At 42.0% G+C, this 20,481-nt stretch overlaps 1 protein-coding gene across 3 annotated transcripts in view; it reads left to right on the top strand.

The window, feature by feature from the left end:
• Positions 1-20,481, top strand: part of CTSS (cathepsin S) — a 34,948-nt gene that overhangs the window by 13,542 nt on the left and 925 nt on the right. For all 3 annotated transcript variants that reach the window (XM_063626145.1, XM_063626146.1, XM_063626148.1), the window contains 3 exons: positions 1,161-1,388; positions 3,007-3,172; positions 5,840-5,942. In XM_063626145.1, coding sequence (XP_063482215.1) covers positions 1,161-1,388; positions 3,007-3,172; positions 5,840-5,942 — 497 coding nt within the window. The remainder of the gene's footprint in view (positions 1-1,160; positions 1,389-3,006; positions 3,173-5,839; positions 5,943-20,481) is intronic.

The raw sequence follows: 20,481 nt of genomic DNA, 5'->3' as shown, positions 1-20,481 counted from the left end.
AAATTTATTAGGAAGTAAATGGTGGCCAGGCACAGTGGCTCACATCTGTGATTCCAGCACTTTGGGAGGCAGAGGCAGAAGGATCGCTTAAGCCCAGGAGTTAGAAACCAGCCTAGTCAACATAGTGAGGCCCTGTCTCTACAAAAAATAAAAATAAAAATTAGCCAGGCATGGTGCGCTCCTGTAGTCCCAGCTACTTGAGGGGCTGAGATGCGAGGATCGCTTGAGCCTGGGAGGTTGAGGCTACAGTGAGCCATGATCACACCATTGCACTTCAGTCTGAGTGACAGAGGGAAACCTGTCTCAAAACAAACAAAAAAAAGAAGTAAATGATACTGCTAATCTCTTATTCTTTTCCACCTACATATTTTCCTTTCAATTAGTTTTGGATTTCTTACCCGAGGTTCTCTAAATAACAGCTTTAGAAGACCCAATAAACCACATATTTAGATGTTAACTCTAAGTAAGTTAATGAGCTCCTTTCTCTGGGTGCTTGCATTTTAATGAACAATTTTGCTTTAATCAAAAGCAATGTCAGTTTGCTTCCTTTGGGTGGAGAGCAAGGTGGGAGGAGGGAAGGAGAGAGAAAGAAAACAATTATGATGGGGCTGTGGACACTCTGCCCCTTTTAAAACTAAATCAGCTTTGCCTTTTTTTGTTTGTTTATGCCTCCTCGTAAAATATTTTTTGATCAAAAAAATTCTGAAGATAACAAAGGTTTGAAAAATGCCAACCTAGTATTAAACTTATGTTTCAGGCATCATTTGACAGGAGAAAGGGTATTTTAGGTCAAGGAAATCGTCCTAGCTCTCTCAAAATCTCATTACTGTAGGCAACTATCTCCCTTACTTACGGGTGAAAATAGGTGCAATTTGATACATGCTCAGTGAATACTGTTTCTAAGTATATTTGAATATGGCCATTATGCTCTGAGCTTGGCTGATTGCAAATCTCTATCAGGGTTGGACCTTGCCTAGATAACAATCGAGTTAAATTTAGTCTTCATTTCCATTGTTAAAGACAGAAGGAAACTAGTGGGGGAGCTCTTTCTGGGAACTAGGGACAGAGCTGATGTAGCTGAGCATTGTCCAGTTTGGGTTATGGAAGTCATTCCTAATGATTTTCTGTGATTTGCGTTTGTGACTTTGTATCTGTTTTAGGGTTCTTGTGGTGCTTGCTGGGCTTTCAGTGCTGTGGGGGCCCTGGAAGCACAGCTGAAGCTGAAAACAGGAAAGCTGGTGTCTCTCAGTGCCCAGAACCTGGTGGATTGCTCAACTGAAAAATATGGAAACAAAGGCTGCAATGGTGGCTTCATGACAAGAGCTTTCCAGTACATCATTGATAACAAGGGCATCGACTCAGACGCTTCCTATCCCTACAAAGCCACGGTGCGTCTTAAGCAAATTTTTGTGCTGCCCCATGATCTCATGTTATCCACTGACTGACTGCACTGGGCTTGCCACCATGCCAATTGCTTGAGAAGCAGTATTGTGTGTGAGAGAGGACCCTGAAGAGAAATTCTTAAATTCTCAAGAGTTCTCTTTCTGATGAAGTACTCTTCTTAATATATCAGTAGTACAAATAAGCAAGTAGCATTCATGCTTAAAAACAGATTTTAATGACTGGGCATAGTGGCTCACGCCTGTAATCTCAGCACTTTGGGAGGCCGAGGTGGGTGGATCACCTGAGGTCAGGAGTTTGAGACCAGCCTGGCCAACGTGGTGAAACCCTGTCTCTACCAAAAATACAAAAATTAGCCGGGCATGGTGGCGCATTCCTGTGCTCCCAGCTACTCGGGAGGCTGAGGCAGGAGAATCGCTTGAACTCAGGAGGCAGAGGTACAATGAATCGAGATCACGCCACTGTACTCCAGCCTCGGCAACGGAGCAATACTCCATCCCAAAATTAAACAGATTTTAAGCAAACTATCCTTAAAATTATTTCTCTGTATTTAAACTTTTTCTTCTGCAGCCTCCCATGCTCAACCTTATTCTCAGATCATTAACCACATCATTCTTCCACCCACTGAGAAGCTAAATAATGCTCTCTCTTCCTCGCAAACTCATTATACATTTTGATATAACGATAACCTAAGGATTGCGTCCATGTTACAGAAGATTTTAAAAATATAAAAATATCACTCAAAAACCTTCTACCTTAACCACTATTGTTTTGGTTTATTTCTTTCAAGTTATTTTCTTGTTAAGCACTTAAAAAACATAGTTGGCCAGGTGTGGTGGCTCACGCCTGTAATGTCAGCATTTTGGGAGGTCGAGGTGGGAGGATTGCTTGAGCTCAAGAGTTTTGAGACCAGCCTGTGCAACATAGTGAGACCTCACCTCTACTAAAAATCAAAAAAATTAGCCAGGCATAGTGGTGCACACCTGAGTAGCAGTTCCAGCTACTCAGGAAGCTGAGGTGGGAGAATCACTTGGCCCAGGAGTTGGAGGCTGCAGTGAGCCATGATTATGCCACTGCACTCCAGCCTGGACAATGGAGTGAGAGCCTGTCTCAAAAAAATAAATAATATAAATAAATACAAAACATAGTTGTATATACAACAAACATGAATTTGTAACTTTCCTTTTCCCACTTGAAATACACTTGTGTTTCCCATATCATATGGTCTTTATATACCATCATTTTAGCTGCAGATCATCTTGCAGGCATCAAAAATATTTTAAAGCTCTCATCTAGAGTTTATTATCTCTGTGTAATATTTCCCTACAGTCCACCTCAGAGTCTCAGGGGCCATTCTCCTGGCAAGTTTTGCATGTATGAGGATGTTCACAATTTGAAAGAATAGAATAGTTTCTGTATTTCTTCCATTATTGCTGAAACCCGGGACTGTTAGGATTTGGAATATTTGCAAAGGAAGGAGGCTTAGACACATGAAAAAGTTAAAGAAAGGAAAGAAGACATATTTAAAATCCAGGCTTAGGATACTGGTGATTTATAAAGGAGTTGAAGTATACTTCTTCATCTGATTTATACTTCTTTTTGCAGGATCAGAAATGTCAATATGACTCAAAATACCGTGCTGCCACATGTTCAAAGTACACTGAACTTCCTTATAGCAGAGAAGATGTCCTGAAAGAAGCTGTGGCCAATAAAGGCCCAGTGTCTGTTGGTGTAGATGCGAGTCATCCTTCTTTCTTCCTCTACAGAAGTGGTAAAAAAAAAAAAATAAAAAATAATTAGAATTTAAAGAAAGAAAGAAAGGATATTGGCTGAGCATGGTGGTTCATGCCTGTAATTCCAGCTTTAGAGGCTGAGGTGGGAGGATTGCTTGAGCCAGGAGTTTGACACCAGCCTGAGCAACATTGCGAGACCCTTATCTCTACAAAAAATAAAAATAAAAATTAGCCAGATATGGTGACACTCACTTGTAGTCTCAGCTACTTGGGAGGGTGAGGCGGGAGGATTCCTTGAACCTAGGAATTTGAGGTTACAGTGAGCTATGATCATACCACTGCACTCCAACCTGGGCAACAGAGTGAAAACCTGTCTCTAGCCGGGCGCAGTGGCTCACGCCTGTAATTCCAGCACTTTGGGAGGCCGAGGTGGGCGGATCACGAGGTCAGGAGATCGAGACCACCCTAGCTAACACAGTGAAATCCCGTCTCCACTAAAAATACAAAAAATTAGCCAGGCGAGGTGGTGGGCGCCTGTAGTCCCAGCTACTCGGGAGGCTGAGGCAGGAGAATGGCGTGAACCCCGGGGGGCAGAGCCTGCAGTGAGCCGAGATCATGCCACTGCACTCCAGCCTGGGTGACAGCGAGACTCTGTCTCAAAAAAAAAAACAAAACAAAACCTGTCTCTAAAAAACAAGGAAGAAAGAAAGAGAGAAAGAAGGAAGAAAGAGGGGCAGGGCAGGGCAGGACAGGGCAGGGCAGGGCAGGGCAAGGCGGGGTGGGGCGGGGAGGGGCGGGGTAAGGCGAGTCAATTTTAAACCTCATGAACCAACATCTATCTGCTGGCTTCAAACTTTTCTTCTGCAGCTTCCTCACCTCTCTCAGCCTTCTTACAATAGAAGAGAGTTAGGGTCTTGTTCTGGATTAGGTTTTGGCGTAAAGGTATGCTGGGCTGGCTTACTCTTTCATCTAGACCACTCACATTTTCTCTGTATCAGCAATAAGGCTGTTTCACTTTCTTGTCATTTGTGTGTTCAGCAGAGCAGCATTTTTAATTTCCTCCAAGCACTTTTCCTTTACATTCACAGCATGGCTGACTGTTTGGTACAAGAGGCCTAGGCTAGGTTCTGGCCTGTCTTGGCTTTCACACTAAGCTTAATCACATCTAGCTTTTGACTTAAAGTGAGAGATATGCAACTTTTTACTTGAACACTTACGAGCTATCATAGGGTTATTATGTGGCATAATTTCAATGTCATTGTGTCTCAGGGAATAGGGAGGCCTGAGGAGAGAGACAGGGGTGTGGCCAGTCCATGGATCAGTCAGAACACACACGACATTTGTGGGTTAAGTCTGCTATCTTATATAGGTGTGGGTTGTAACTCATCCTCAAAATTATAAAGTAACATCAAAAGTCATTGATCACAGATGACCATAACAGATATAATAATGATGAGAAAGTTTGAAATATTGTGAGAATTACCAAAATGTGGTACAAGGACACAATGTGAGCACACGCTTTTGGGAAAATGGTACCAATAGACTTGCTGAATGTAGAGTTGCCACAAACCTTCAATTTGTAAAAAATGCAATATCTAGCTGGGTGCAGTGGCTCATGCCTATAATTCCGGAGCTTTGGGAGGCCAAGGCAGGAGGATGACTGGAGCCTAGGAGATTGAGGTTACAATTAGCTACGGTCATACCACCTGTATTACAGCCCAGACAACAGAGCAAAACTCTGTTCCTTGAAAAAAAAAAAAAAAAAAAAGTAATATCTGCAAAGCACAATAAAGCAAAGCACAATAAAATGAGATATGCCTGTATACGCAGAGAATTAAAATAACCAATTGTATGCAAGTTTAAAAATACTTAGAAAAAAACAAAAAAGAAAAAAAAACTTAGAAAAGGTGGTATGCTTATCAGAGAAGGTTTCTGGGGGAACTATGATTGGAGTGATGCTAAGCTTGGCAAGAACACTGACAAATACAGCATTGGTGGCAAATAATTATGAGCCCTAGTTTATGCATGAGAGTATATGTCCTTAAATTTTTTTTTTTTTTTTTTTAAGATGGAGTCTCACTCTGTTGCCAGGCTGGAGTGAGGTGGCACGATCTCAGCTCACTGCAACCTCTGCCTCCCAGGTTCAAGCGATTCTCCTGCCTCAGCCTCCTGGGTAGCTGGGACTACAGGCGCGTGCCACCATGCCCGGCTAATTTTTGTATTTTTAGTAGAGATAGGGTGTCACCATGTTGGCCAGGATGGTCTCGATCTCTTTTTTTTTTTTTTTTTTTTTGAGACGGAGTCTCGCTCTTTCACCCAGGCTGGAGTGCAGTGGCGCGATCTCGGCTCACTGCAGGCTCCGCCCCCCGGGGTTCACGCCATTCTCCTGCCTCAGCCTCCCGCATAGCTGGGACTACAGGCGCCTGCCACTTCGCCCGGCTAATTTTTTGTATTTTTAGTAGATACGGGGTTTCACCGTGTTAGCCAGGATGGTCTCAATCTCTTGACCTTGTGACCCGCCCACCTTGGCCTCCCAAACTTCTGGGATTACAGGCATGAGCCACCACGCCTGGACATGTCCTTAACTTTTTAAATTAACCTTGCTATGTATCCAAAGCAGGCTAATAAAAAGTAATACCGTTTTAAAATGCTCTTTATTATCCTATAGTATTCACTCTTTTTTCTCACCCATATTTGATTCTCAGGTGTCTACTATGAACCATCCTGTACTCAGAATGTGAATCATGGTGTACTTGTGGTTGGCTATGGTGATCTTAATGGGAAAGAATATTGGCTTGTGAAAAACAGGTAATATATTTACACTTTATATTTAATTGGAACCAGGAATTTGAGGGAGTTTCAGCAAATACTCTCATGATTTTGATGATGATCATTATGATCACGATATTGACAATGATGAACTTTATAGCTTCTTACAAAGTGACATTCTAAATTACTCAGTGCCCCCATCTTTTCACTTATAATTCTACCTTCATCACTTTGTTTTCCTGGTTTATCTTCTGTACACTTCTCTGATTATTCCTTCTCAGCCTCTCTTATGAACCTATTCCTCTCCTCTATTTAGCCCAAAAATGTTAGTTTTCCCCAGGGCTCTATCCTCTGCCCATTCCTCTTCTTCTTTTATTTTTTCTTGGATGCTATAATTCCACTCTTAGGACTCTAGCTATAACCTTTGTATGCCAATAGCTTTTGAATCTCTAGCTCTAGTTCTGACATCTTCCCAGAACTTCAGACTTATCTGGACACACCCACTTACATATATCTTAGTCTCTCCAAATAATTCAGTACTCTCTCCTCCATACTGTTCCTCCTTCAGAATTTCCCATATCAGTAAAGGGCCACACAACACAATCACCCAATAAGATATGATGGATTCATCTGAGACCTCCCCAAGTCCAACCAAGCAACCAATTAGTCAAACCAATTTTACCTCATCTATGTCCTTGATTCTGTGCCTTCTCTGTTTCTTCTATTACGGCTCTAGTTCAGGCATATCTAGTGTGGACTATTGCTGTACCCTTCTAACTGGTCTCCTTTACTCTCTATTTTTCTTCCCCTTTACCCTCAAATCCATCTTTCATACTGCTGCCAAACTTATTTGTCTAAAATATGAATGAGTCTGGGCTTATAACTCTTCTACTGAGTTTCATTCGGTGTAAAATTAATGTTCCCTGACAGAAGACAAGTCCTATGGGCCGTGCTCCCTGCCTTGCCAGCCTCACCTCCTGGCATTTGTTGCCTCCTATTTTCACTCTGGTTATATTGCAGTATCCACAGTTGTAGTTCCCATACATTCCACTTCATCTGTGATACCTTCCTTCATATCTTGGTTTGTGTTCCCTCTGCCTAGAACATCCTGTCTTCTCTTTTGGTTTACTTCTCCTTTTCTTCAGAAGCAGCTCAGGCACAATCTATTCCAGAAAGTCTTTCCTGAATCCTTGGGCTGAGCAAAATGTCTTTTTTCTATGCTGCCAAAATGTCCTATGCATACTGGATCACAGCATTTTAGGCATTATATTTAAATTGTATATTTACCTGTCTGTCACTCCAATGTTCTGTACGTGCCTTTGGGGAGAGATTATGTCTTGTCTTCGTATCCGTAGCACAGACTAAGTGGGTGGCACCTAAAGGCCCCTCAATATGTGTATTGAACTGACATCTATATCACTCAGAAACAAAAGGAACATAACTTCTAGAGGGGAAAAAAGGGAGGAAATATGAAGAGTTGAGACTTTGGGGCACACCTGGAGTTTCTCTTTGTGTTAGTTTGCTATGGCTACCATGACAAAGTGCCACGAACTGAGCAGCTTAAATGACAGAAATTTATGTCTCCCAGTTCTGGAGGCTGGAAGTCTAAGATCAAGGTGTTACTTCCTTCTCACGCTGTGAGGAAGAAAATATTCATGGACACAGGAAAAAAAAAAACTGTATGATCTTACTTATATGTGGGATCTAAAAAAGTCAAACTTACAGAAACAGACAGTAGAATGATGGCTGCCAGGGACTGGAGGCTGGGTAAATGAGGAGATGCTGATCAAAGTGTGTAAACTTTCAGGTATAAGATGAACAGGTTCTGGGAATCAAAGGTATAGCACAGGTGGAGATGGATGTGTTATTTCATTTGATTATGGTAACCATTGCACAATGTGCACATACATCAAGTCATCACACTGTATACCTTGAGTTTATACAATCTGTCAATTAAATATGTTCTTTTAATTAAAAAAAAATATGTTTCATGCCTCTCGCCTAGCTTCTGAAAGTTTGCTGGTGATCTTTGACTTTCCTCAGCCTTTAGAACCATCACCCTGACCTCTGCCTTCATTTTCACATGACATTCTCCCTGTATGCATTTCTGTCTCTATTCATAATTTTACTTTCTTCCCCTTTTTGAGACAGGGTCTCACTCTGTCACCCAGGCTGGAGTGCAGTGGGGTGATCAATGTTCACTGCAGCCTTAAACTCCTGGGCTCAAGCAATCCTCCCACATCAGCCACCAAAGTAGCTGGCACTACAGGCATGCACCACCACACCAAACCAATTTTAATTTCTATTTGTAGAGACAGGATCTCTCTATGTTTCCCAGGCTGGTCTCAAACTCCTGGGATCAAGTGATCCTCCTGCTCTGGCCTCCTAGAGCACTGGGATTACAGGTGTGAGCCACCGCGCCTGGCCAGTTTTCCCTTTTCATGAGCATCATTCATGTTGGATTAGGACCCACCCTAATGACCTCATCTTAATTTAATTAATTATGTCTACATCAACCCTATCTCTAAATAAGTTCACATTCTGAGGTACTGGAGGTTAGGATTCCAACATGAATTTTGCGGGGACACAATGCAACCCATAACACCCCTTAAATCTTTACTTGAAGTGCATAGTCTACAAATCAAACAAAAGGTGCTTTCCTACCCTTTTCCCATTGTGGCACACGTAGAAGATGATGATATTTGTATGGCCCATGGGGAAAGTATCTGAGGGGATCAATATTTTGGTTCACTGATTACCTATTCACAGCACTGATCAGCTTGGGTGTAGACCAGTGATAGCTTTTTAAAATGAAACCTTTTCCCTCATATCTTATTGACTCTCTAAGGAACTCCCTACAGCAGGTGTTCTAAATTCCCTTCTCTACTGAAGTTGCTCTTGAAGATCATCTATATCTTTTAGTGTTGAAATTCAAAGCTGCTTCTCTTCACTCATTCAACAAGCACTTACTAGGCATCTACAATGTGACTGGCATTATCTAGGCCCTGGAGATACAACAAATAGTAAGAAACCATCCTGTCCTAAAGGCACTCACAATCTAACATGAAAAAAATATATATAATATATATTATGTATACATACATAATATACAATACATATTATGTATGCATACAAAATATACAATATTATACATAATATATAATATAATACATAATATACATACATAATATATATTGTGTATACATACATATAAATCTCTCTCTCTCTCTATATATATATATATAGAGAGAGAGAGAGAGAGAGGCTGAAGTGAACATTGATCACCCCACTGCACTCCAGCCTGGGTGACAGACTGCACTCTAGCATGTCTCAAAAAGGGGAAAAAAAGTAAAATTATTAATAGAGACAGAAATGCATGTATATATATATATATTTTTATTTATTTATCTTTTTTTTTTTAGACAGACTCTCACTCTGTCACCCAGGCTGGAGTGCAATGGCACAATCTCGGCTCACTGTAGACTCCGCCTCCCAGGTTTCAGCGATTCTCCTGCCTCAGCCTCCTTGGTAGCTAGGATTACAGGTGTGCACCACCACGCTGGCTAATTTTTGTATTTTTAGTAGAGGGGTTTTGCCATGTTGGCCAGGCTGGTCTCAAACTCCTGATCTCAGGTGATCCACCTGCCTCAGCCTCCCAAAGTGCTGGGATTACAGGCATGAGCCACCACCACACCCAGCCTAGATATATTTTTAAACGGTACAACAAACACATCGTGGTATAATGATACATGTCTAAATGGCTATGGGACTATTGAAGAGGAAATGCCTAACAGCCTAAACCTCCACAGAGAAGACACTATTTGCATCAAGTCTTCAGATGTATGGAATTGTTCATGTATTGGAGGAGGAAAGTGAGTTAGAGGTTGGAAAGCTGCCCTCAATGACCTAAAAAACATATGCAATGGCACATTTCTCACTATCTTGATTCATTTTGCTACATCAACTTTAGCCTCATATCTTACATTATTTTATCCACCTGTCTGTTACATGACTTTGCTATATCAAAGCAAACTCATCTATATCAAAGCAAACTCATCTGCTCCTTCAGTTTCAACCATTGCCATTATGTAGATGATCCCCTGTTCATAATCTCTGAAAATAACCTCCTAAGTGACAGACTTCCTTGTCCAACTTCCAATTTGGCAGCTCTCCTTGAAAAATCCAAACTCCCCACCTACATCACCCTACTACCAACATATACACACTCTCATACTCAATAAGTTTACAATGTTCTTCTCTTCCTTTCATCCCTCATCCCTGAAAAGGATTTTCAAACAAGGTCAAGGGAAAACTATTCCTTATTTTGGGTAATATATTACCATCTTCAGATTATTAAAGCCTAAGCATCATCTTGGCCTTCTCCTTTTTCCCCCTCAACCCACACAGCCCTATCCATTTGGCCTGTGAATCATATTTTATATGTATTTTCTCTTTGCCATTCCCAATGGCTCTGCTGTAATTCAGATTCCATTCTACCCAGCTATAGAGGTATCTTCTTAAAATATAGATCATGTCAACTCCTGCTCAAAAATTCCGAATAGTTCACCATTGTCTAAAAATGAAGTCCAAACTCCTGGCCAGACATTCCAGATACTCCATTATCTAGCTTTTAACATAACCTTAGACATTTCTTCCACTATATTTTCATATACCCACAGTCATACTCTGGCCACAGTGAACTACTTATTCATCTTTCGCTAAGTTTACAGATACATCCCTACCTCTGTTTCTTTATATATGCTGTATCTTTCTGAAATGCCTGTGAAGCCCAATGCTGTCTACAGAAATCCCACCTGTCTTGGTGAAATGGGCATTCTTATACAGTTTGATGGGAAAGTAAGCTGTATTTATTCTCTTTTTTTTTTTTTTTTTTTTTGAGACAGAGTCTCTGTCACCAGGCTAGAGTGCAGTGGCATGATCTCAGCTCACTGCAACCTCCGCCTTTAAGGTTGAAGAAATTCTTCTGCCTCAGCCTCCCAAGTAGATGGGACTACAGGCATGTGCCACCATGCCCAGCTAATTTTTGTATTTTTAGTAGAGACGGGATTTCACCATGCTGGACGGAGTTTCACCATGTTGGCCAGGATGATCTCAATCTCTTGACCTCGTGATCTGCCCACCTCGGTCTCCCAAAGTGCTGGGATTACAGGCATGAGCCACCCTACCCTGCCTATTCTCTTTCTTAAAAGCATTTGACAATATGATAAAGAACTTTTTAAATGTTCATATTCTTTTTCCCTTTTTTTTTTTTTTTGAGACAGAGTCTCGCTCTGTCTCCCAAGCTGGAGTGCAGTGGCACAATCTCGGCTCACCGCAACCTCTGTCTCTGAGGTTCAAGCGATTCTCCTGCCTCAGTCTCCCAAGTAGCTGAGATTACAGGTGCCCACCAAAACACCTGGCTAATTTTTGTATTTTTAGTAGAGATGAGGTTTCACCATGTTGGCCAGGCTGGTCTCGAACTCCTGATCTTGGGTGATCTGCCTGCCTTGGCCTCCCAAAGTGCTAGGATTACAGGCGCAAGCCACTGCGCCCAGCCAGTGTCCCATTACTTTTATTTCTTGGAATCTATATGAAGAAAATAATCCTAAATATGGGAAAACTTTCATACACAACTTATGTGAATTGTAGCACTATTCTTTAATAGTAAAAACTAGTAAGTAGCCAAAAATGCCTAACAATAGGTATATGATTAAATAAACTATGACATAAACTCCACGCATTAGAATTATTCAGACTATTATTAATAACCTAATAAAATGCTTGGGATATATATTTAAATGAAAAAAGATACACATAAATACAAAATTTATATGTAGTATAAATATTAGCTGAATGTGGTAAGCTCATGCTTATAACTCTAGAGCTTTGGGAGGCCAAGGCAGGAGGATCACTTGAGGCCAGGAGTTTAAGACCAGCAACACAGGGAGACCCAGTCTCTAGAAACAAAATTAAAAAATTAGCCAGGCATGGTGGCATGTGCCTGTAATATCAACTACTCAAGAGGCTGAGGTAGGAGGATTTTTTTTTTTTTTTTTTTTTTTTGAGACGGAGTCTCGCTCTTTCACCGAGGCTGGAGTGCAGTGGCACGATCTCGGCTCACTGCAGGCTCCGCCCCCGGGGTTCATGCCATTCTCCTGCCTCAGCCTCCCGCGTAGCTGGGACTACAGGCGCCTGCCACCTCGCCCGGCTAATTTTTTGTATTTTTAGTAGAGACGGGGTTTCACCGTATTAGCCAGGATGGGGTAGGAGGATTTTTTGAGCTGAGGAGTTTGAGGCTACAGTGAGCCATGATCACACCACTGCCCTCTAGCCTAGGTGACAGAGCAGGACCCTATCTCAAAAAAAATTTTAAGTTAAACATAGTATGTCCAACCAGGCTTAGTGGCTCATGCTTGTAATCCCAGCACTTTGGGAAGCTGAACTGGGAGGATCGCTTGAGCCCAGGAGTTCAAGACCAGCATGGGGAACACAGTGAGACCCCATCTCTATACAAAAATAAGCCAGGCATGGTGACACACACTTGTGGTCCCAGCTACTTGGCAGACTGAGATGGGAATATCACTTGAGCCCAGGAAGTTGAGGCCACTGTGAGTGAGCCATGATCATGTCACTCAACTCCAGCTTCAGTGACAGAATGAGACCCTATCTCAAAAAAAAAAAAAGGAAGGAGGCCAGGCTCAGTGGCTCATGACTATAATCCCAGCACTTTGGGAGGCCAAGGCAGGTGGATCACTAGGTCAAGAGATCAAGACCATCCTGGCTAACACAGTGAAACCCTGTCTCTACTGAACATACAAAAAAAATTAGCCAGGCGTGGTGGCACATGCCTGTAGTCCCAGCTACTCGGGAGGCTGAGGCAGGAGAATGCCATGAACCTGGGAGGCAGAGCTTGCAGTGAGCCAAGAACCCACTGCGCTCCACACTCCAGCCTGGGTGACAGAGCGAGACTCCGTCTCAAAAAAGGAAGGAAAAAAAGAAAAAAAGAAAGGTATTAATTTTAAAATGAAAAAAAGTCATTACAAATCCTATTCATTTTTTAAATCCTGCCTCAAATACTATCTCCTTCATACCCCATTCACTTAGAATTGTTTCTCTAATTCCTAAGCTTTGGCAATGCTTTATGAATTCTATTATAGTATTTTACACATATCCCTTGTGTTATAGCTATTTGTGCAAACCATGCTCCATTCACTAAAATGTAAACTTCTTCAGGGTAGGATAGTCTCTTGTTCATTTTTGCATCTTCGTTTGGACACTGATTCAACAAACATGTATTGAGTACCTACCATGTGCCAAGCTAGGAACTAGCGATTGGAAATGAAAAATGCAGCTCTTCTACCATCCCTCAAGGTACTCATAGTCTAATGGAGTGAAGGAAACAGGCAGGTGCATGTGTAGTCCATTGCAACCCAATGTGATAAATGCTAAAACCGAGGTGGCATAAGTTGCACTGGAGGCATAGAAGAACTTCGGCAGGTTATTTAACTTCTTTAATTTTAGTTTCATCAGCCTTCTTACAATGGAAGCGAGTTAGGGCCTTGCTCTGGATTAGGTTTTGGCTTAAGGGCAGGTTGTGGCTGGTTTGCTCTTTTATCTAGGCCACTCAAATCATATCAGCAATAAGGCTGTTTCACTTTTTTTTCTTTCTTTACTTTTCTTTGTTGTTGTTGTTGAGTCAGGTCTCACTTTGTCACCCAGGCTGGAGTGCAGTGGCACAATCTCAGCTCACTGCAACCTCCGCCTCCCTCCAAGTAGCTGGGACTACAGTCATGTGCCACCAGGCACGGGTAATTTCTGTATTTTTAGCTTGTTGCCCAGGCTGGTCTTGAACTCCTGAGCTCAAGTCATCTACCCGCCTCAGCTTCCCAAAGTGCTGGAATTACAGGTGTGAGCCACTGCACCTGGCCCATTGTTTTGCTTTCTTATCATTCATGTGTTCACTGGAGTAGCATTTTAATTTCCTCCAACAACTTTCCCTTTGTATTCACAACATGGCTAACTGGTTCAAGAGGTCTAGCTTTCAGCCTACCTTGGCTTTCACAAAGCATAATCATTTCTAGCTTTGATGTAAAATGAGAGATGTATAGCTCTTCCTTTCACTTGAACACTTAGAATCCACTGTAAGGTTGTTTTTTGTTTTTGTTTTTGTTTTTGTTTTTGTTTTTGTTTTTTGAGACAGTCTCCCTCTGTTGCCCAGGCAGGAGTACAGTGGTGCAATCTCGGCTCACTGAAACCTCTGCCTCCCAGGTTCTAAGTGATTCTCCTGCCTCAGCCTCCGGAGTAGCTGGGATTACAGGCACGCACCACCACACCCTGCTAATTTTGTATTTTTAGTACAGATGGGGTTTTGCCATGTTGGCCAGGCTGGTCTCGAACTCTTATCCTAAGGTGATCCACCTGCCTCGGCCTCCCAAAGTGCTAGGATTACAAGCGTGAGCCACCGCGCCTGGCCCATTGTAAGGTTATTAATTGGCCTAATTTCAATATCATTGTGTCTCAGGGAAAAGGGAGGCCCGAGGAAAGAGAGAGAGATGGGGGAAGTGTCAGTTAGTGGAGCAGTCAGAACACACACCACTTATCAATTAAGTTCACCATCTTATATGCACGTGGCTCATGGCACCCCAAGACAATTACAATAGTAATATTAAAGATCACTGATCCCAGCCTGGGCAACATAGCAAGACTCTGTCTCTACAGATAGTTTTTTTTTTTTTTTTAATTACCCGGGCATGGTGGTGCATATCCGTGGTCCCAGCTACTTGGGAGGCTGAGGCAGGAGCCTGAGCCCTGGAGGCTGAGGCTGCAGTGAGCTGCGATTGTGCCACTGCACTCCAGCCTGGATGACAAGAGTGAGACCCTGTCTCAAAAATTTTTTAAAAAAAATTACTGATCACAGATCACCATAACAGATTTGCTAATAATGAAAACAGTTGAAATATTATGAGAAATGCCAAAATGTGACACAGGGACACGAAGTGAGCACAGGCCGTTGGAAACATTGTGCCGATAGACTTGCTCCATGCAGGGTTGCCACAAACCTTCAATTTGTAAAATATGCAAAATTTGCAATGCACAATAAAGCAGAGCACAATAAAACAAGATGTGCTTGCACTTCTCAATACCTTTATTGTTACCATTAGAGTTCAAGCCACCATCCATCTCCCGGTCTATTGCAATAATCTCATAACTGGTAGCTTCTTCCCTCTTGTTTGCCTGGAATCAATCCTCTACACAGTAACCAGAATTATCTTTTTAAAGCATAAAGTAGATTATGTTACCCTTCTACCCCAAACCCTCTAATGGCTTTCCTTCCCGCTCAGAATAAAACCCATGACTTGTAAAGCATGACATTATCTGGCCTTAGCCTGCCTCTCCAACTACCTCTCCAACTACTCTCCCCTCTCTCACTCAGCTCCCGGCACATTAGCCTTTTTGCTATTTCTTGACACACCATGCTTATTTCTAGCCCTTTATCCAGGTCTTTGCCTCACTTGCATCTTTGCTCAAACATCCACTCAGTGAAGCTTTTCCCGACCATTCCACCTAAAATTGAGCCCTGTCTCCTAACACTCTGTATCCCTTATCCTGCTTTATTTTTCTTTATTGTACTAATCATATATATCATCAAGTATTTCTTCGTTTATTGTATGTTTCTCCTCTAGAACCTAGGCTTTAGAAATAGTTTGTCTTGGCCGGGCGCGGTGGCTCACGCTTGTAATCCCAGCACTTTGGGAGGCTGAGGCGGGCGGATCACGAGGTCAGGAGATCGAGACCACGGTGAAACCCCGTCTCTACTAAAAATACAAAAAATTAGCCGGGCGTGGTGGCGGGCGCCTGTAGTCCCAGCTACTCGGAGAGGCTGAGGCAGGAGAATGGCGTGAACCCGGGAGGCGGAGCTTGCAGTGAGCCGAGATTGCGCCACTGCACTCCAGCCTGGGTGACAGAGCGAGACTCCGTCTCAAAAAAAAAAAAAAAAAAAGAAAGAAATAGTTTGTCTCTGTAATCCTAATGCCTAGAAGAGTGTCTGGCACAGCCTAAGCAGCCCAGGACTTCAGTCTATTACAAAGGAAACTGGCATTGATTTTAGAAGGAATAATAAGTTAGTAGCCTTATAATATGCAAGGAGAAGGTAGGGTGACCAACTTTCCCACTTTGCTAAGGGCTATGAGGCTTTCTGGGACATAGGACTTTCTTTTTAAAAACAGGACAGTCCCAGGCAAAATGGGACTGGTGATCACCCTAGAAGAAGGCTATATATTTTTTTAAAAGTAGACGGACTCAGCCCGGCTCGGCGGCTCACGCCTGTAATCCCAGCACTTTGGGAGGCCAAGGTGGGAGGATCACCTGAGGTTGGGAGTTCGAGACCAGCCTGGCCAACATGGAGACACTCCATCTCTACTAAAAATACAAAATTATCTGGGCATGGCGGTGCATGCCTGTAATCCCAGCTACTCAGGAGGCTGAGGCAGGAGAATCACTTGAACCCGGGAGGTGGAGGTTGCGGTGAGCTGAGGTTGTGGTTGTGCCATTGCTCTCCAGCCTGGGCAACAAGAGCGAAACTCCATCTCAAAAAAAAAAGTAGATGGACTCTACTTGAGTCCAATCAGATGTACTCATACCTGGATAATAATAAAAATAGCTACCTTCACTTAGTAAGCATTGGCTATATACCAAATATTGTGTGAGTACTTTAAATACATTTTCTCATTTAATTTTTAATGTACTCTTATGAGATAGGCATTTAGTTAACAAACTTACCTAAAGTTGAACAGTTTGAGTGAAAGAGCTATAGAATTAAGAAAAATATACAACTTGATAAGTACCAAAATGAACATTTGGAGCAGATCTTGTATAATTCTGAAGGCAAGACTTTGTCCTCAGATACTTTATCTAGCTTAAGATTTTTTTTTTATCAGTTTCATTGTTTAAGGGAAGTTAGCAGGACTCAGTCAAAAAGAGGTCTGGGATCTTTTGCAAAATTGGGGGCAATTGATCTTGGTCAGTAAAACTGAGAAAAGTAAGTTGTCTAGATGTTGAATGGGGTCTGGGATTCCTTGGTCTCACTGACTGAATTCATACTGCTGGTAACTAGACTCTCAATTCAATTTTCATACTAGAACTCAGGTCCAATTTCAGTTCACCTAAAATGATTTATTATACCTATTATTTAAGGCAGTGACCATAGTAGGATATAAATTACGTGAGATCCTAGATGTACTGGTCTGATTTCGTTCCCCATATGACTTCACTCACAGAGATAACTGTAGGGATAGGCATAGATAAAAGTTAGAGTGGGCTTTGGAATAAAATAATCCTAGATTTGAACTCTGCCTTCACAATTTACTATCCATGTGACTTTTGGCAGGCTACTTTACAACTCTGCCCTTCTGTTTTTTTCTTTAGTAAAAGAAGATCTTATTCACCTCACAGGATGATGATTAAATTAGATAATTTATGTTAATCTGTTTGGCACAGAGTAAGTGCTAAATAAGTGGTGTCTATTAATATTAATAATGGCCTGGCCAGATTATTGTTATTGCTTTTGCTTATCAAACTAGATATTAAGAGAGCATTGCTACAGCCTGGGCAACATAGTGAGACCTCTTCTCTACTAAAATAAAAAATTGGGCCAGGCATGGTGGCTTATGCCTATAATCCCAGCACTTTGGGAGGCCGAGGCGGGCAGATCACGAGGTCAGGAGATCAAGACCATCCTGGCTAACACGGTGAAACCCCGTCTTTACTAAAAAATACAAAAAAATTAGCCAGGCTTGGTGGTGGGCGCCTGTAATCCCAGCTACTGAGGAGGCTGAGGCAGGAGAATGGCGTGAACCTGGGAGGCGGAGCTTGCAGTGAGCTGAGATTGTGCCACTGCACTCCAGCCTGGGCCACAGAGCAAGACTCCATCTCAAAAAAAAAAAAAAAATTGGCCAAGCATGGTGGTATGCGCATGTGGTCCTAGCTACTTGGAAGGCTGAGGCAGGAGGATTGCTTAAGCACAGGAGGTCGAAGCTGCAGTGAGCTGTGATTGCACCACCACACTCCAACCAGGGCAACATGGTGAGACTCTGTCAAAAACAAACAAACAAACAAACAAGCAAAAAAACCCACTACAGCCAATGGTTGATTAGAGGTGACGATGGAGTTTGAATTTTATTGTAAAGGCATGGAGAGCCATTGACAATTTCTAAGCAGTGGAGTGGCAATTAAGTGAAAGGAAGCAAAGAAAGGAGCTCATGAAAATGTTTGAGAAGGACTGACCAGAGAGAGATAAGAAAATCAGAACATAGTAGTGTCTTGAAGCCAAGAGACCAGTAAGGTGGGAGTAGACAACTGTGTTAAATGGTACAGAGAGAAAAAAATAGGACCTGCAAAAAGTCCAATGAGGGCTGATACATAGAATATAAGGCCTGTTAAAGCACAGTCCTTTTAAATGGTGTCATTTGTTTTCCAACAATAAACCAGCATTTCTTAGGTTCTCCACTGCATGCAAAAACACAATCTTTGAGTCCCTGAGCCAAAATTTGTTAAGAGCTTCCCTTTGCCTTTGTAATTGAAGTACATGTTCCTCCACCTGCTGTTCTAAGCTGCTCACAACATGGCCCCAAACCAGCTTTCTATCCTCTTTTTCCACTATTGTACTAAAGATATCCAGTTTTCCTTTCAACTAAATTTCTTACTGCTCTCCAAACACACTAGGCATTTTCTCAATTTCACACTTTTATTTGTATCCTAGAGCACTTAATGAATTTCGCCTTGTGTGATATTTATATACCTACCACTATAAAATCTCAGAATGATAAAGAGCTTCAGAAATCATTCCTCTTACAAGGATTTTCTAAGTTTTTTTCATCAGTCTTGGTAAAGTAAGAAAAATAAGAATATTTTGGTGACTTTTTCATTAATCTAAGTTTATTTACTCAAAAGACTATCCTTAAAATAGAGATTATGTCTTTAGATTTTTTGCTTTTGGTGTTAAAATGCATTTTCTTTTACAACATAATGGTGACAGTAAGTAGTATGGTTTTTATTTATTTTCTTTTTTTGAGACAGTCTCACTCTGTTGCCCAGGCTGGAGTACACAGGCGCAATCTCGGCTCACTGCAACCTCTGCCTTGCCTCCCAGGTTCAAGAGATTCTCCTACCTCAGCCTCTCGAGTAGCTGGGACTACAGGCTCACACTACCATGCCCAGCTAATTTTTGTATTTTTAGTAGAGACAGGGTTTCACCATGTTGGCCAGGCTGGTCTCGAACTCCTGACCTCAAAGGATCTGCCCGTCTCTGCCTACCAAAGTGCTGAGATTACAGGCATGAGCCACCGTGCCCGGCCAATAGTATGCTTTTTAATAAAGATGTCCATACAGCCGGGCGTGGTGGCTCATGCCTGTAATCCCAGCTCTTTGGGAGCCTGAGGTGGTTAGATCACTTGAGGTCAGGAGTTGGAGACCAGCCTGACCAACATGGAGAAACCCCATCTCTACTAAAAATCAAAATTAGCCATCGTGGTGGCACATACCTGCAGTCCTAGCTACTTGGGAGGCTGAGGCAGGAGAATCACTTGAACCCGGGAGGTGGAGGCTGCGGTGAACTGAGATTGCACCATTGCACTCCAGTCTGGGCAACAAGAGCGAAACTTCATCTCCAAAGAAAAAAAAAAAAAAAAGATGTCCATACATACTAATTTTAAAATTGATAACTGTATATCAATCAGTAAAAACTTTTTGAACTCCTCTAAGTCCATTAAATCAAAAAGTGAAACACTGATCTACTTGAACCCTAATCTGACCCATGATTTCTCTCTGCAACATCTCTAACAAGTAGCCTCCGCTTGCTTGAACACTTTCAGTGCCAGGTAGAAATATTCCTTTTTTTTTTTTTTTTTTTTTTTTTTTGAGACAGGGTCAGGCTGGAGTGTCAGGAATACAGCAGTGCAATCATAGCTCACGGTACTCTCAAACCCCTGGGCTCAAGTGATCCTCCCACTTCAGCCTGCAGAGTAGCTAAGGAATACAGGTGCATGCCACCATGCCTGGCTAATTAAAAAAAATTTTTTTTTGTAGAATCAGGGACTTGCTATTTTGCCCAGGCTGGTCTCAAATTCTGGCCTCAAACAATCCTTCCACTTCAGCCTCTCAAAGCACTTGGATTACAAGTGTGAGCCACCATGCCTGGCTCATTTTTCAATAGCTTTAATTATGAGAAAGTCTTATCTCAGCTCCACTTCCAGATCAAAAAGCTCTTTCAGAGCTGCATTTTTGTTGTTTGCTTTAGAATTCCCTGCCCTATACCTTTTTCATAGTAGTCACTCAAAAATATTTCTTAATTGACATTCTCTAGAGGAATTTAAGTTTGATAGAAAATCATTACATATGATACTGTTATCAAAAAATTTAGAGATAAAGCCTTATAAAGGATACTAATACTCTTTCTTTAGAGAAGGCATATTTGCAAAGTAGGAGGATTAAAGGACTGGGATGGATCTTACTACAGTTTTCCTTAGGTATGAAGTCTATTCATCAGTATAGCACTAAAGCTTTCCAAACCATTATTTTGAGT

This window comes from Symphalangus syndactylus, chromosome 12, assembly GCF_028878055.3.
Source record: "Symphalangus syndactylus isolate Jambi chromosome 12, NHGRI_mSymSyn1-v2.1_pri, whole genome shotgun sequence".
Lineage (NCBI taxonomy): Eukaryota > Metazoa > Chordata > Mammalia > Primates > Hylobatidae > Symphalangus > Symphalangus syndactylus.
This window is presented reverse-complemented; position numbering and strand designations above follow the sequence as displayed.